The 18,630-nt window shown below is 37.9% G+C and overlaps 1 protein-coding gene across 4 annotated transcripts in view; it reads right to left on the bottom strand.

Moving 5' to 3' along the window:
* LOC134535819 (uncharacterized) overlaps window positions 1-13,176 on the bottom strand; it is a 44,195-nt gene extending 31,019 nt beyond the window's left edge. The window contains exons 1-5 of one of the 4 annotated variants that reach the window (XM_063375112.1): window positions 12,829-13,176; window positions 11,044-11,225; window positions 9,173-9,344; window positions 3,648-4,377; window positions 3,349-3,534 (exon numbers count right to left, since the gene is read on the bottom strand). In XM_063375112.1, the coding sequence (XP_063231182.1) occupies window positions 3,349-3,534; window positions 3,648-4,377; window positions 9,173-9,344; window positions 11,044-11,225; window positions 12,829-12,887 (1,329 nt within the window). In that variant the 5' untranslated portion in view covers window positions 12,888-13,176. Of the gene's footprint in view, window positions 1-3,348; window positions 3,535-3,647; window positions 4,378-9,172; window positions 9,345-11,043; window positions 11,226-12,115; window positions 12,428-12,460; window positions 12,800-12,828 lie in introns of those variants that run through there. The other 3 variants (XM_063375113.1, XM_063375114.1, XM_063375115.1) reach the window with 3 other exon arrangements.
* Window positions 13,177-18,630: the final 5,454 nt, after the last annotated feature.

The raw sequence follows: 18,630 nt of genomic DNA, 5'->3' as shown, positions 1-18,630 counted from the left end.
ATTCCCGGCTGCTTCAACCACGCCTCCCGAGACTGTCGTGACGCCCGAGGTCGAGGTGGGACTTGGAAAATATCTACCACTGTAAGTCGGACTTCAACGTATTTTTGTGGTTTGGGACTTAGCCGCTGGCGACGGTGAGGAAGAGACAGACTTAGCCTCAGACGCATAGACTCGCTAACAGTACTCGCCGTGAGCGAGTAGGGACTCGCTCGGCGAGTAAATTGTGGAAAGCTGCTCTTCAAATTTAGAGTCTTCAGGTGAAGGCAAAGACCCCCTGGAGGTCGGGAGGGCTGAGGGCAGACTTTCGTTTATGGGGTCACTCGCTCAGCGAGTGACAAGCGAGCGAGTCGATGCACAAGGTGCGCCCGTAGAGTTAAACGTCGTCACCAAAGGTTACATAGGCATAGTGTCAGCGAGGACAACCAACACCAGACGAGACTAAGAACCTAGATAAATACTAAATACTAGATAAACTGCAAATAACAAAGGCTGTTGTATGTGTTTTGTTTATCACAGGTGTGAAGACACACTTCGTAAATTGTAGGCGTTTCGCCACTAGGGACGTATATTGTCTTGAGTGCGCAAATAAATAGTTACAGCTCTGGCCTAATCCCTACTTGTAAATTAATAGAAAGTGTGTGTAAATATTGACTGGACAAATTAATATCACCAGTGTGAGAGTGATAAAGCATAATTTAAATTCATTTAAACTGCATGTTTATGTTGAGTGTTTTGAGTAAGGAGAGCTGTTTATTAATTATAGGTCAGTCTTCAGAATATAATCAGGAAGAGGGTTTGTGTATTTAAATTTTGTTTAGTAGTTATAAATACTCCTTCTGTTTACAGAGTCTTGCAAGCCGTATCCTGTTAAGCGATACTTCGCGACGTCTGTTCAAGCCTATCTAAAGTGCCAAGTTTACATTTGTGTCATCTGTAAATCTTGTTCTAATAAAAAAGTGTATTACACCAAACTTTTCAAGTTTGTTCGCAAGTAAACCTAACACATTTCTCCTTTGCCATCTCTTGACGAGCTGCTACAGGAGAGATAACATTAAAATTATAGTGACATTGTTTTTATCAACTGTTAAAATTTGTAACTAAACAAATATTTATGTAAATTATTTCCCAAAGGGTTTTCTTTTTGTTGGTACGCCACAGTTTCCTTAATACGTACTTCATCAAAATACATGATTGAGAAATCATTTTGAAGATAACGTTCACCGCTAGAAACAAAAAATTAATGGACAAATTATTTTTTCATTAAAAAATATATTTTAAATACATTTTTATAAATATCCTTTTTCTGTCATTTAAAGGCAGCATCCTCCAACCATGCCTTTCCAAATAATGAGAAAACAATTCCCAATAAAAGCAGCCTTCGCTATGACCATTAATAAAGCACAAGGTCAGAGGCTTTAAAAGTCAGGATTATATTTACTAGAACCTGTTTTTTCACATTGACAGTTATAAGTGGCTTTTTAACGAGTTCGTAGATTCAGTGATATTTATGTTTGTGTTAAAGACACACACAGCCAAACAATAAACGATGCTCAATTTATAACTTTTAACATTGTTTTCCAAAAAGGTTTTGTGAAGTAAAGAATTTTTAAAAGGCCAATATCTGCTTTTTAATTAATTTAAACAATACCCTTTAATTAATAATTACTTGCATTTACTTATTTCCCCCTTATTATACGAATTACCATTCGGTGACTGATCAAGATAAAATGTGAATTATTCAGATGGGTCAGCTAGTCATTATTTATTTCTAATTATATTTGTAAACCGCAAACAGGTTTTGTATCTGAATATACAAATCAGGAATAGTTTAACAAGAATTAAAAAAATATTGTAAAGAGTATACCTAATCTAATGGAATCAGAATCAAAATCAACAAACTGAATCCCAAATATCATAATCAAAACCGGAATTGTAACCTGCATATTTTTTTGGAACTGACCAAACACTACTTATTAACATAAAATTTTAAAAAGTACCATGAAAATTTATTATAAAAACTGAAAATTGCTGATATGCAAGTTAGCAAAAGGTTGCTAGACCTGTAGAAATTCCTGAGATAAACTTTATATACATTTATCTATCTATATCTCTTACTAGCTGCCCGACCCGGCTTCGCACGGCTATACTAATGGAAAAAAATTAAGCCACATCTCCCATTTACAGTAATGGTAAATAAAAAAAAAATTCAGTGAAAATTTATTACAATGCTGTATAATGTACCGGAGAGAAAATGAATAGCACCGATGGTTTCCCGACTCGTGCACGTAACGTACAACTGATGTACCCGTACTTCGCTACGGCAGTCTACAGGCAGATCACTCTTGCGCAGCTCATTATACATGCCCCTCCTTGTGGGTACGCCACTGCCGCGCGATGCCCGTTGCCATGGAGACGCAGAAGGCATGAACAATGCAAAATCCTGTTCTCATGCAGACAAAGTACCCACTGTTGCCTGGTTTTAACCACCCATGGGATCTAATTTTCAGAAAATGTCATCCTGCGTAACGTAAGGAACATTACTGTGAAGTTTCAAGTCTGTAAAATATATATACTTGAAAAAAAGGGCACTAAAAAACAAATTAAACACAGAGAGAGGAAAAAAAAAACAATAGTTTAGGTTTGCGATTTAAAGTGATAAAAAGTATTTAAATACTAATTGAATTCTTATGAGGGTACTGATTGCTTCGTTGTTAATATTACATGGGTGTTTTTTACTTGTATGGGAAAATTAAGAATGATAAGGCATCTAGTGCGTGGCAACAATGTTAATAGGCAATAGGAAATAAACTTCTAACGCCTGCTGCATTGTCAACACACACTTCGTATGTGTACTGCATGTTGTATCTAACCCCCTCCAATGCATTTGATTCTAAATTGGACTTTTAGTAAGGATCCCTAATGTTATTGATAATATAATATAGCCTATAGCCTTCCTCGATAAATGTACTATCCAACACTGAAAGAATTTTTCAAATCGGACCAGTGGTTCCAGAGATTAGCGCATTCAAACAAACAAACAAACTCTTCAGCTTTATAATATTAGTATAGACTATATACTTATATCCATACATCTCTCTATATCTCTATATATGAATATGACACTAAACAGCAATGAAAATATTAAATATCTAGGTTTTTACCTGTTTATATTTTTATCTATCTTTTTACCTGTCACATAGATATATAAATACATGCACGTATTTGAATGCAACGTGGTTTCAAAATTTCAAAACAATCTGTGAAAAACATTTGGAGATTGAAGATTTTTAACGAATGAACATTTAAATTTTTATTTATATAGATTTACAAAACTCACGTCGTACTCACCTCCTGTAAAGCACTGCAGTCCAAGAGAGCTTCCTTTATGGAGTTCCAGTTGTCAGGTTTATAGCCGGCTGCTGCCAGTCCTCTGACAAACATCATCAATGTAGACGTTCTACATTCTTCCACAAGTTTAGGGTTTTTAACCAAATGCTGGGCAATGTACTCAAGCAGATCAATACAAACATGATCCTGAAACACAGTGTATAACAAAAATCACTCACAAATTATTCACAAGTGACTTGACACCATAAAAAGGAAAAGTATATACAACTATATATAAAAAAAAAAGATATTGTACTTACTAGTTTTGAGAGGTGTTGGAGAATGTGGGCAGCCTTTTCAAAACCACAATCTTGCATCACAACATACCTACCACAGCTGTTCACAAAATCCTCATGATAGTAAGCATGATCTTTCTTTTTTACTTTTGACGTAAGTTTGTGCAGCGTGTAGTCAATTTCTTTATAAGATAACGCGCTAACATTTTTAGATAAAACCTTAAATGCCGAATGCAGAAGTCTACTGTAATCTGTGTCGACAGACTTCAGCCGACAGATGCTCCAGACCACTGTCTTGGCGTTCTTAACGTCCGCAGTTTCGGAGTGAAAGTTCCTGTCCAAGGTGTGCACGATGTGGGTGACGGAAGCCTCGGAGAGGTTGCGCTGAGAGGCATACTGCAGGAGGTCTATCGCCTGGCGGACGTCAGTCGGGTCCAGCTTCGTTCTCAGCTGCGCCTCGCACACCATCGGGAGCGCGATCTTCAGGGCATCCACGAGGGGACAGCTGCTCATGTTGTCCAGCAGGAAGTGCAAGAAGACGACGCTCTGCAGCGACAAGTCGTTCACTTGCTTCCTGATCAGCTGCAGGAGGATCTGCACGGTCAGGCTCGACGTCGGTACTCCCATGTACGCGACAATCTTCAGCGCTTCGACGGTGTCGTTCAGATGATACTCTCTCGCTTGAAACTTCAACTTTTTGCATAGCGTGGGGAATACCAAACCGTTGATTATATCTGTTTTAGATATCTCTGAGCTGAAAGAGGAATTATAAAAAAAACGCACAGAGAAAAAATAATTGATTCGGATGTCCAAATATAAACACAAAATCACACCGTGGTTCATAGAACATTAAGAATATCATGTACTACGTATTTCTTAAGTTCTTATTTTGCTACAGACAATATAATTATTTGGTTTTATTTTTAAAACAATTTTAATTTAAAACAGAACATTTTGGTGTAATTTTTTTTATTTTTATAAATTAATTTCGTTCATAAAGATATAGAGTTTTTCAGAAAATCTTGCACTCAGATATTTCTTAAAACTTTTCAGTTTTCACCAAATAGTGCCATTTTGACTTTTGTATGACACATTTTTACAATAAAATAATTTGTAATAAACATGTCTTAAGGCAGAACCATTCGGGATAAAGATACTTCTCTAATGTTTGTGTTTGGAAAATGAACTGACATCAGGAATGTAAATGTGTTACAAATAAGAGATAAAAGCTCAATCCAAAAAAAAAACTTATTTCTTTCAAACTATTTAGATGATCAACTTCATGCTGACAAAATTACATTTAGTAAATTGAACACATTAAAATATAAATTTTATTTTTATTTAAGTTAAGTTTAGCTATAATACTGATTAATTTCATGAGTCAGTTAAATTTCAGTTTTTTTTTGGTGTACTTATTTATAATTCTGTGTTATATGATGCAATGACATCATTTTCGGTGTTATTTCAGTTTTATCGCAATTCCCCGTATAATATTGTTCCTAACTGTAGAACATGGTTAACTGAGAGATTTTCACTCAAAAGCAATCTACAGCTATGTACATTAGTTGATGTGGTACCATACCTCAGCTGTTTGAGTGGGAATTCTAATGGGGGTAAACGCCCACTTCATTGTAAGGTTTTCTCCGGGTGGTACCACTTATTCTCCTTCATTTCATCACTGCTCCATTCCACACTTCCATCTGTCTGCTCACAAGTAGCATTACATGCGTGACCACAGGGTCAAATTTAAGGGTGTGGATGCCTGATGCATAAGATTAATGTTTCCAATTAGTTTCAAACCAACATCAAAAAGAAACAGTTACCTTTATATAAAAAAGTTGTCAAATTAATGTTTTAACAAGCATCCTGCACAAAATTACAAAAAATAAATAAATAATTATTTTTTTTTAATATATTTAGGTTCCAGGAAAACTGACATGCTGGCAAGTATCTTTTAAACGAATACACTATAAACCTATCAACACAGGAGAGCATGCAACAAATAAACCAGTGGCAGGGTGTGACAAAACAATAATATTTTATAAATAAATAGCTAAAAATATGTATTTTACTAACTAGTGACAACCATTTTTCATGCCTATCACCAAAATTTGCAGCAGTGAGAATTCATTCTTATCAAAAAATTGTATAGCGACTAAAAAAAAGTTTTTTCTAAGAGAAAAGTTTATCATCATGTAAATACAGTAGAACTTGGATAATTCGAACCTCAAGGGACCAGTCAAAAACTTCGAATTATCCAAAAATTCGAATTAAGGAAGTTCGTAATATAAATAGGGCCAAAACAATAAAAAATCATATTTTCTATTAAAACTCTTTATTGGTTGACATTTTTTGAATAAATACATCTATTAATGCCTAAACGATACATACATATTAAAATGACCTTAAAACTATTGAACTGAAACATAAAAACAACCTATTGTTTTTGAAAAAAAGATGATATTTTGGCCTGTTTTCTCGAATTAAGGCTCTCGGCCATTACAAAAGATTCTAACTTATTCAAAGAGATTAAGTATGAATCACTTACATTAATTCGGCTCTCAAAAAAACGTCTAAGTTCTTTTATGTGATTCATGGCGTCAGCTGCACTCGGCACCGGTTCTTCTTCTACTCCAGCGATCTCTTCTTCCGAACCTTCCCCGTCATCGTCTTGCTTCTCACTGCCGAGCACCTCTGCGATGATTTCGGTGTCAGTGACGTCACCGCACACCGCAACATCTTCATCGACATTGAGAAAGTCTTCGTACGAGATGGTCGGGTCGGCTCCCACATTCTCCCAGCCGTCGACTGCTGCTGGAATGGCTTCCGCTTCAGTGGCTTCCACAGTTTCGTCCTCGGTTTTAACAAAACCTGCCTTTTTAAAACAGTTTTTGATTGTTTCTGGCTTCACTCTGTCCCACGCTTGCTTACACATTCTGGAAGCTTGCAGAATATTGAGCTTTATTTTCAGGGCGTTTCCATCTCCGGAAAGTATGTTTTCTAACAGCAAGGTTCTATAAAAATGTTTCAAATTTTTTATAATCCCTTGGTCCATTGGCTGGACAACAGATGTCATATTGGCTGGGAAAAAAACCACTTTAACACATTTCAACACTGGTATGGTGTTATGCGCAGTACAGTTGTCGATGAAGAGGACCACCTGACGCTTTTCTTTAATAAACTCTTGTCCAACTTTATTAGCCACTTTGAAAACAGGTCGCCTGTCATCCAAGCGTTTGAGCTGTTAACGTAATCCACCGGTTTCGACTTGACATTCTTAAAACAACGGGGATTAGCCGATTTTCCAATCATCAACAAGGGCAGCTTTTCTGAGCCGTCCATGTTTGCTCCGACTAAAAGCGTCACTCTTTCTTTGCTTAGTTTTCCACCATGACATTTTTCGCTTTTAAATGCCAATGTTTTGTCCGGTGTGCATTTAAAAAAAAAGGCCAGTCTCATCAACATTGAAAATATTGTTTGGGTCTCTATCTTGGATCATCTCTTCTAAATCTCGCTTCCACTGGCCGGCTTCTTGCTGGTTCACTGCCCCACTTTCGCCACAGACTGCTTTGAACGTAATTTTATTACGTTCTTTGAAACCATCCAGCCATCCAGTGCTAGCTTTGAAATTTTGTTTGCCCAATTCTTTAGCGAATTGCTCGGCCTTTACCCTTATTAGGGGACCACTCAATGGAATTTTTTTGTCTCTGGCTTGCTTGAACCACTTAAGAACACAATTGTCGACGTCTGGGTTATCTGGTTCTGGTAGTCGTTTTCGGTCTTTATCAAATTCCTCTGCACTGCTGAGAATTTTATCTCTATTCTTCAAGAAAGTGGATAGAGTGTTGGGTGGAATCCCAAAGTCCTTCGCGATTTCCAATTTCTTTTTCACGCCTTTGTCCACTTCCCTAATCGCCGCTACTTTTTCAGCTAGAGTCAAAGTTTTATAAGCACGGGATTTTGTAGACGAGGTCGACGCCATGGTTGCTACTCTCACAGTTCACTCACTAAACGTCACTGTACGTAAAAACTACACGTAATCACACATCAAAAGACAATTTTAAATAAGCTACAGTACACTGTATGTTACAAAACAGACGATACACAGAACGATGCACAGTTGTACAGTACGGCGTGGAGAGGGGTGAGTGTGGGGAGGGGTGACCTTGGAGACACTACTGCTGCGTGTTGTTGCTACGCGCAGGCGGTCGGCACTCGGCACAAGTGTGCGGGAGGGGAAGGGTGAGTCATCACACTACAAGCTACCGCTCATTTGGTCAAACGCTTAACTTTTGCCGAGTATTGTTTGTAAAACGTATTTCCCGATAAATTTACAATTTTTTGAGCCGTAGTTTATAATTTATTCACTAAATTAGACGCACCAAAAATTCGAATTATCCAAAATAAAATTCGAATTATCCACGATTTTTAGCATTGTTTAGATACAAAATGCTAGGGACCAAGAGGAAAATTCGAATTAAAGAAGATTTCGAATTAAAGAAGTTCGAATTATCCAGGTTCCACTGTACTTAACAAAAACAAATTTCTTACTACAGTAGAACCCTGTTATAATGTTTTTCAAGGGAGCACAAGAAAAAAACATTATAAGCAGGAAATATCAATTTAGCACTTAACAATGTTCGAACTTGGTACCAATGGACTCACCAAGCTATGTAAACAACTTTAATGTTAAAACCAAAGATAGTATACTTGATACATGAATTTTCTGAAACAAGCCAACAATTTTTCAACTTTGTCTTGTTCCCTGGTTAAATTTTGTTAGTCTTTAAAGATACACTGCCACATTTTTTGTAAAATTGTCTCACAATTCATGATGACAACATTAAGAGTGAGAACGTCTACTCCTTCGCCACCTGAAAATGTTTAATTTTGGGATTCCTACGTATGAATGAAAAAAATATATATATTTGTAAGCAATAGAAAACACTTTTAGTTATGCCCTCGCTCAATGGTTGGCAACTTAAATATCGTAGGACTATGTACGTGCATCTGAATAGTGAATACCCACTGGAATGGCAAGGAAGAGAAGAGTTGACTAAGGGTGCCAACTGACATGTAACTATGAACATTGTGTACCTTCAGTATATTGCATAAAAGTGTATTTTAACAAACTTCATGTATTGTATGGCAGTGATTGTAAACATAAACATACATAAAGGAAACTCTTCATCGTAAGTGTTGGAATAATTTGGTTTTAAAACATTTTTTCCCCATTTATTGAATGTTAGAAAGCAAACATTATAACCAGGAAATTACACTATTTATGAACGTTATATGCAGGAAATAAATACATTGTCCTTATGGGGGAAATATTGGGACTTAAAAATATGACATTATAAGCAGGAAAACATTATATGCAAGAACATTATAACAGGGTTCTACTGTAGATATATTTTGTGCCATCTATTAGTCTGGTGAGCCAACACCAGGTAGCCATCATGTAACATCAGCAGCAACAGCACACAGATGAGGCACGCAAGCATTGAGGCAAAAATTAGTTTTTCAGCTATCGAAAATATTTCACTTACCAACCACACTTCTGAAGTTCGAAAATACATTTTAAAGCTTCCAATGTATGTTTGCTATTCATTTCTCTGTGATGCCTTTCCACAACTTCCAGTACCTTTGAAACACTTGATGCAGATTTCAAATTTTGGAGCAAAACATCTGTGGTTGACACCACACTTCCTGGGACCAACTCTAAAAATTAACACAAAAAAATTAATTTCATCCCAAAATTTTTTTTAGAATTTTTAGAATGGCAAGGACAAATTATCTACAGTACAACCAATTTACCATATTTTCTTTTTACTTATTTTGTAGCCAGGGCTGTCAATCTGGGGTAAATGTACAATTTTTTTTAAAAATTTAGATTTACTTTCGATACGTAAATAGTTTTAAAAATCTTGAACTTTAAAAAGGTACAATATTCATAGTTATTCATACAATCCTGTGCTGCTTAATAAAAAGTGGAGTTGAAAATAATTACAAGTAGGAGGGATACAAACCAGCAGACTTTATATTGGGTTAGGCAATTTTCATCCCATCATTCCACCGTTCATTATTAAAAATTTGATACTGACATTGACAGGGGGAAGTAAAGTAATGTTAAAATATAACAATTCAATAAAGCTTCAGTAATGTATTCATTTTAAGAATATCTAAACAATAACTCTCTGACAATCTAAAAAATGTAGGTGTTAATCCCACCCGCACTTTAACAAATGCCAAGTATCAATGATATTTTTTTTATATATAAACGTGTGTAAAGTAAAATGCAACTATCGTTTAACCTAAGCTTTTAGCTGCTAAGGAGAAGAATGTAACATTTTTTTTTTCAATATAATTTTTTTATACATTATATTAATTTTGCAGCAGTTTTTTTTTTCCAAATCAAATAACTAATTTGTTGGAAAAATTAATAAATATGTAATTTTACAACGGAATGGCATGCCAAATCCAAAAAACATTAGGATAAAGGATTTTAATAACATAAATACACATAAAAATTGTCATATGCTTACTTTCTATAAAACACAGTACCTAAATATTATTCCGTCTTGCAGTCAGGTTTATAATAATTTACAATTCATTTTAAAGTTCTGAATGCTTTTCTTTCCTGGTTGTAGATATCTGACTAAAATTCAGCCGAATCACTTTCTGGTCAGTTTACAAAATAAGTTACAGGTGTCCACAAAAATCTATTGAAAAATTTCTCTTACTTTCCATAATAAAAATTACAAATTTACCTGATGAATTTTTGAAATAAATTTACCTATTTTACGATGATCTGAAAGAAATAAAGACAATCCTGCCTCCACCATCTCTACAGAACCTAGCATACCCTACGCCATTTTACAGTTTGTGGCTATGCACTAAAACACCATCTGGAAACATGTACATAGGCAAAATCTGGATGATGGCATACCAAAGCATGACATTTTTTCCCTCGAATCACTATCACTGAAGAATGTCCATGCCTTTTCCAGGTTCAAAAAAGTAAATTCCCTGACTTTCCCTGACCAATTTCCACTTTCCTGATTTAACCCTGACTTTCCAAAACACTGACACCCTGAGTCAGAGCAACATGCTCTGGTCGTGGGCGAAAATCTGCAGGATTCCCAGGGGGTTTGTGGAATTACGTTTATCATCCCCATTTCACAGTTACAATTGTTTTTTTGCAAGCGTAAGCTATCCCCCCCTCAGAGAGGGTTTTTTGATTCCAGGGGAGCGCCTCCCCCCCCTCCTTTTTTCAGGGATCGACACCCATGAGCTGAATAATAAAAAATATAAATAAAACTGAGCAAGGCAAACTTGTGCAGTCGTGATTTGAAACATTTGATTGCCTTGCAAAATTTTTGCTTGGATTTTTGGTTGCAGACTCTGCAAGTGGCCTCACCTCTGGATGTGAAGCTGCTGTCTGCCTCATTTCTAGACGTGTAGCTGCTGAACAAGAAGTGGCCTCTTTTAGTATTCTGCATTTTTGTTTTCACACACAGATGCGGGCGGTAGTTCAACACCAGTGACCGCAAGCACAGCTTGAATGTTGTACTAGTGTGTGCCATTGTGACACCCGGCCGACTGGAAAAAAAAAAAAAATAACATCAGTTACCTACGGCTAGAACTGTGGACTTCATCGCGGGAGGCTTACGTATTTGGCAAACAAGCATTTCTTTACGGCGTAGTGTCTGCTGACTCAAACACGAGATTAATATCTGATTCTGAAACATGAAATGTGTTAATTGACAATCCATCACTCGAATGGTACTAGACAAAGTAACAATACTTAATGCCAACCTAAATCACGCCACACACAGTTCAGTATTCCTGCATGTTACATGACGATAGCCTCCGATAAAGGTAGCTTACTGGGATCAGAAGTTTCCACAGTACACCGAACTGACATTAGTTACAGCGTGTGGATACCTCGTGACGAGAAGGAAACAGCCATGCTGCTGTGTGGTCATATTGTGCATATGTACAATACATTCAAAAATATATACATAAATATCTCTGTGGAAAAACTAATTTAATGATTTCTAAGTGATTAGTTTACATCACCATCAAAGTAATCAACCTTTACAAGAGAAGTTTTTCCAATATTTGAGCTTCTAGTTGGTGCTACTTTCATTTAAAACTTTTATTATTGCTAAATCAATTTGTTGTGTCCTTTTTGCACTTGGTTGTTGTGTACTGATTTTTTTAAGTCACTATAAAAATGGATATGACAAATCCAAATCTAGTATTATTTGCAGTTTATTTCCATAGCATTAACTGAATACAAAATATTTCTGAAATCAGAGCATTACAGACTTATCAGGCAATGACATAAGTACAATCAAATACACTGGAAACACCTGCCCACCCTAAAATTGTGTTTGCAATGACAGATTTTATACGATATACTTAATCTGAACTAAAACAGAAATTTCAAGTCATTGGGCATCAGCCCGGTGGGAAAACAATTTCACCTCAGTTATACTTCCAGAACATCGCCTCCCACACAGACAATGGTGACACAGCTTCTAGATGTGGGGAGGCCGATAACCGGAGGGTTTCAGGTGCAACAGGATACCCAGTTACAAGTGGAGTCTAAAATTTAAGGTTCTTTTAACACATTTTTAACATCTTGAGAAGCAATTATTAAAACTATTGTTTTCCTTGAATTCTAAGTGAATACTCAAGTTTAAATTAAATCAAACACAGTACAGTAGCATAAAAAAAAAAAAGTAACATAAGTGAAGTTATATACAAAAAAAATTGAACAAGTTTCGAAGGTCAGTTGCAGAATGGATTAAATTAGTTTTTTGCTATACCTCCCTTTTACATATGGTTCTCACGAAACAGTGTTTCTACAATATAACGCAGACGCAGACAAAGACGGACCCGTACGGATTAGCTTGGCAATACTGAGCTCTTCCGGTTACCTTTTTCCGTGCGACCAATCGAAGCCGAGTATTAGGCTGTGATGCTAGCCATGTTTGTTTATATTCTAAATATGTTAAAATTTGTTTCAAATAAAAGGATATCTAGTTTTAAATTATTACGTTGATGTTTATTTTAATTATATATGTGAATTCTGCCGTGCTCTAACCTCGAAACATTATATAGGTATATATATATTTTTAATTAATTCCATATTTCGAAACCTATAAATGAAATCTCAATGGTTGCCATTTCTTACGTTTCCGTGTATTGTGGAAGCAGCAGACGCGATAGTGAAATGTTCCGCGAGATCCGCATCCGTTTAAGATTCAACTCCGTTTGCGTGCCATTGTAGAAAGGGCCTTATGTCTCTCTCCTAACCTAACAGCAAGCACCCAAATAACCGTCACCTAACCTGTTGCCCTAAAAAGATTGGTTACGTCAAATCCCTTTCTATAGAAATTTTACATTCGTAAATATTATTGAAATATTAAAATTTTATCGGTATCTTGTACTACTGCATTTCCACTAATTCACTTCAAATTAAAAACAATAATACATGAGACTATCTTCCGTACAACATAACTCATCCTTGCCAATGATAACCAAATAGTTAAGTTCCGTTTTCTATAATAAACAATTAAGCTGCTGGAAATTGATTATAATAAAATTTCTGAACAGTATTTTAGAAAACATTTAGAAGACCAAAATTTCTGGAATTAGTAGGAATAACTTTTTGCCTAATTTACTGACAGCACTAAGATAATTGGGTAGAAACAAATTGTTTTAATTAATAGTATTAATTCATTTTTATTTTTCAGAGGGCAGTATTCCAAGAATCAGATATAAAGGTTTGTGGGTTGCATAGGCTAAATTTGTTCCATAACCGGATTCCTAGTGCTCGATTGCATTATAGTAAACGGCCAGTCACTTATTTTTAGGATACAAATTTTGTGTCATATCCATTGCCATTCTGCTGCCCAATTTCTGCACATGTGTAGAGCTAATATTTTTCATTGATTTCATCAGGATAGCGGACCCACATTTGGTGCCATTCACTCGTACATAGTCCCTTTTGTGGTCATTGAGGGATGTATTAAGCGTGTTGGTGTGAAAATAAAACATTTTTTTTTGACAGCGAAACTGTCCTAGAAAACATTTTGTACACTTTCATGGTTGTAGCAATAATAATCGAAAATTTAAAAGTACCGTACTTGATAATATTAGAAAGTTTTTTTTGCAATGGTACTTCTATATCTAGTATTTTACCCATAACAATTGTATCTATGGTTGCGAAACGTTCGCTAGAATTCTTTGAAACTAGTTTATAGCCTCGCGTGGGCATCAGTTATTAAAATTGTTTCAAATAATCTGTTCCCTTTTTTTTATTCTGTATGCACAGGTTCTAGAATACAGCCAGCTAGTCAGGTTATGGTTGTGTCCAAAAAATACAATGTTTATTCGCTACCTTAGCCGAACGTCTTGGAATACCCACATTAATGGTTATAGCAAGAAATAATCGATACTTAAAAAGTACTTGAGAAAATTATTATAACAGCATTAAATTCATGCGATGGTGCTGCTATCTCTGTTATTTTTATCATAACAATTGTATCGATGGTTGCGAAACCTCCGCTAGAATGCATTGAAAACTGTTTCTAGCATTGTGCAGGGCACAGTTGAATAAAACTTTTGCTTTGCGCTCTCATTTTAGGATTAAGTTCGGAAACATTCTGCATTACGGCTCATGAGTTAAGTTATGAATGTATCCCAAGAATGAAGTGCTTATTCACTACCTTATCCCACTGTCTTGGCAAATAGCCCTTCTAGTAGCTTCATTGAGTCTAAAACTAAGTGAGAATCCTTGGCAATTTAGAAGAGGAAGTGAAGGTATGGAAGCATAGAGAAAGTAGGGCTAAAACAAAATTAGTCAGGAATAAGGGGTAGAGTTTGCGATAAAGTTAACGCCAGCCTCCGGTGCTCCCTTTGGGTCGCACAGGCCGTTACGTCCCAACAACACTTACTCATATATATGTGCAACGAACACGCCCGTGCGTGATGTCAGCCGTGTGGGTTAAAGTGTACCGCGACGAACAGCAAGTCAACCAAAGTGCCCGGCCGGGTGTGGCAATGCACTAGTGTGTAATTAAATAAGTAATTCCTCTTTTCAGAAACCAAAATAATAACAATTAAAAGATACTGAAGTAATATGAGAATTATGTGCAATTGCAAAATAATCATGTAATATCACAAAATTTAACAACTAAGTCCAAAAGTGGTCGTGACTGTTTTCCCGCGCTACACGCATCTTGGCGCGAGGTCGTGCAGTGCTCTAGTGGCAGTTGCCGCCGGAAGCCCACAGGGGTCGGTCACTATGCGAACGCAGAGGCTACAGTTTTCGCGCCACTTTTCCAGTTCATCGCCATAGTCGTAAGTTTACCTAATCTTTTTCAATTAGCTCTGTGCCCGACTCCACTTAGCCGTACGTTCTTACGTGAGGCTCTTCGCTGAATTATTTAAATCCCAATAGGGATATTTCGGCATATTACGTAAATTTAATGTCCAAAGTACTCTGGCAGCGTACTTGAGTTTTACGCAATCTTCCAGGCTTCGACGCCAGTTCATCATCATTTGATTAGAGCTTCTGGCAAGCCTTTAGTGCCATGGTGTACTAACACTTTAATAATTATGTTTTCGATTTAGTTAACTTTGACTGTGTAATATATGTATTGGCAATCTACCCTCATAATAAGAATTTTATCAACCTTTAAGGAGCTACTGTGACTCTAGTATAATTTTCATCTAGCCGCGCTTATGCAAAAGCTGAAACATTCATATTGTAGTAGGTTAGACTGCACTCATGTTTAAGACTTTTGATCGAATACTTTTGCTATTTTATGTTTAACTTCAATTACAATATAAATATAGTTGCCACCTATCATTCTGCAGTAATTCGCCACAGCCGTAGTTTTTTTAGTGCCAACCTCAGGATAGAACTTTATACATGTGTTTGCAGCCTAACCTGTTCGCGCGCAATGTCAATGTGTTAAACCGATCGTGAAGCAACGGTCTGACAACAGACTCGGCCAGGCGTTGGACAAGCAAGTGTATCAATTTATCAAGCAGTAATAAAGTACAATGTTTTCTCAGTCATTTTCCTTTTATTTCAAAGCATCCTGGGTGGCCGAAACAGCCGAGGTAGTTTAAACTAACGACGCACTCCTGCATGCAGCCACGAAGTGAACCCCCCCACCCCCTTTGAGTTCATTGTCAATTCAATATTTATTCTAAACTTAATCAGGTAGCGGGAGTGGCGGCAAAGTTGAAGCAAACAAGGAAAGTTGGGCTGAGGTGTCTAGTAAGGGGAGTTTAGACAGGCGGAAAGGAAATGACAGGGCACAAGAAGAGTCTAACAAAGGGGATGGAACTGACAGGGATATAGTGGCACTGTTCGGGGACTCGATGCTCCAGTATGTGAAGGTTCATGGGACCTACAAGGCAGTCAGAAGTGAAGAGACAATTGCATATGTACAGGAAAGGGTAAATGAGTGCAATCTGGAAGGTATGAAAAGAGTGGTGGTGCATGTAGGTACAAATGACCTCAACAGGGATGGAGGGCTACAAAAATTTGAAATAATATTAAAGTAATACTTCTTGAATCAGGCAAAAAATCAGTGGGACCATTGTAGTGAGCGGAGTGTTGCCCAGAAGGGGAATTGAACTGGGAAAACTAAATGCTGTGGAGGCCATCATGAGGAGACAGTGCCAGATATAAGGAGCAGCTTTTGTGAGTGCCAGGAGCAAGATAAGTAGGTGGCACATGGCTAGAGACCAGGTCCACCTAAACAGAGAAGGTGTGGGGAAATGAATACAGATGCTCGAGGAGTGGCTGAGAACAAGAAGTTGTGGTCAGGGAAACTGGGAAGGGAAAACACAGGCAGTACAAGACAAAGTTAGGAGTAGAGTCGGAGGGGAATAAATAGAAGGCAGGGGGAATGGCAGTGGCGGATCCAGGATTTTGGTTTGGGAGGGGCTTGACCCAGCTGAGGCTAGGCTTTTTCAAGGCAAACACTAAAACAATAGTGAATAGTGGACCCAGATGCTTTTGTAGGGGGCTTGAGCCCCTTAGCCCCCCCCCCACCCTTCTGGATCCGCTACTGGGGAATGGTAGTAATGAGATGGATTGTTGGAAGAGAGTAGGATATGGGTTAGAGAAGGTGAACATGGTTGAAGAGGGGCTGATAAAGGAAGTATTACATGGGAAAGGAACACATAATGGTTGGAAAGGAACAGAGTCATAAAGGGGAAAATACAACAATGTGAAGATAGCAACAATAAATTGTAGGGTTTTATATAGAAAGGGTGACATGTTCTGGAGCATGGGTGAGGCCTATGGAGCTGATATTTTGTAGCAGTTGAGATATGGCTGGACGAAGTAATCGGTGATGGGGAACTGCAGATGGCTAATTATGAGATATTTAGAAGGGACAGAAATCGAAATGGGGGAGGGATAATGGTATGTATGTGGGAAGGACTGATTGGAAGGGTTGAATAGGTGTGGTAGAAAGCTAAAGTATTGGAATTACGAATCTGCGGCTGGGAGAGACAATTAAGGTTGCTGGTGGTGTAAATATACCCAGGGCAAGAGGATGAAGCCATCGAAGCGGTAAATGACAGGTTGAACTTGCTAGGGGAGGATAGGTAGGTGATAGTGGCAGGCGATATTAACATGCTGGAGGTGGTGTGGGAACAGTGACCAGAGGAGATGGGGAAGAAAGAGCAATGATGGGCATCCCAGCTGGTAAATTGTAGATTGGAGCAAGTAGTGGGGGAGCACACCCTAAATGGTAATGGTAGAAGTGAGGAGGAGAGTGGAAACCTGCTGGATGTGGGTGCTTGTGAGACCAGTGGAGAGCAGCCACAGTATACCGGTGGTGGAGATTGGGATGGGATGGTGGGATGTAGAGGAAAGGCGAGATAAAGTGGTGAAAGCATGGGTTAGAGCAGACAGAGCAAGGGCAGAGGAATCCTTAATGGCAGAGTATCACAGGTGTATAAATATTGAGGGGTTAGACCAAAAATGTGTGGCCTTCAGAAACATACTGTGGTAGATAGTGGAGCGTTTTGTGCCGGAAAAAAGAATTAGAAAATGGTGTGACCCTCTGTACTATGGGGGAGAAATAAGGGCCATCAAGCAGAGATGCAGGAGGCCGCTTGCTAGGGCCAAGAAGCTAGGTGAGGAAGGGCTAAAAACAGTGATGAAGGAGCTAGGGAAGGAAATGGAGAAAAAGACAAAGGAGACAAGGGTTGCCTACACAGAAAGGCTGATTGATGAAGGGGAATTGGATAGATCTGCATTGTTATGTCAGAAGATTAATGGGTTGAGGAGGGGCTACCTGAAATGAGGGGGGGGGGGGGGGAGATGGGCAGGGTTGTGTGTGGGGTCTGGAAAAGGCGAAATTACTGCAGGAGCAATACCAATCTATTTTTTGGAGGGGGAGGTATTGTATGGAGCACAGGGCGTGAAGCCAAAGGGAAAAAGAGACCTGGAAATAAAGATAGAGGAGGCGATAGGGAGGTGGGTACGCTATCCCAATGGTATAGGAAACAGCCACCTCAAATTAGGGGGGAAGGAGGTCTGTAGATACTTGCGAGTACTATACATGCAGTCATTGGAGGAGGGACAGCTGCCAAGGCAATGGAAGGAGACAGCAGTGGTGCCTATTTTTTTTTAGGGAGGTGGACTAAGGCAAACCCAGAAAATTATAGGCCTATCAGCCTAACATCCAGTGCAGGGAAGGTGATGGAAAAACTGATAGTGAGGTATATGGTAGGAAAAAAATTGGAGAGCTGGAATGGTTGAATGAGGGGAAACACAGCTATAGGAAATGTTTCTCCTGCGAGATACAGATGGCTGGAATGCTGAAGGACTTGGTGGTGGTAGTGGATGAGGGCAAACAGGTAAATGCAATCTTTATTGATTTTGAGAAGATGTTCGATAAGGTACCACATAAGAAGGTGATGGAGAAGGTTGATAGTCTGATAGAGGACAGTAGCATAG

The sequence above is a fragment of the Bacillus rossius genome, chromosome 10, assembly GCF_032445375.1.
Source record: "Bacillus rossius redtenbacheri isolate Brsri chromosome 10, Brsri_v3, whole genome shotgun sequence".
In the NCBI taxonomy this organism is placed as follows: domain Eukaryota; kingdom Metazoa; phylum Arthropoda; class Insecta; order Phasmatodea; family Bacillidae; genus Bacillus; species Bacillus rossius.
This window is presented reverse-complemented; position numbering and strand designations above follow the sequence as displayed.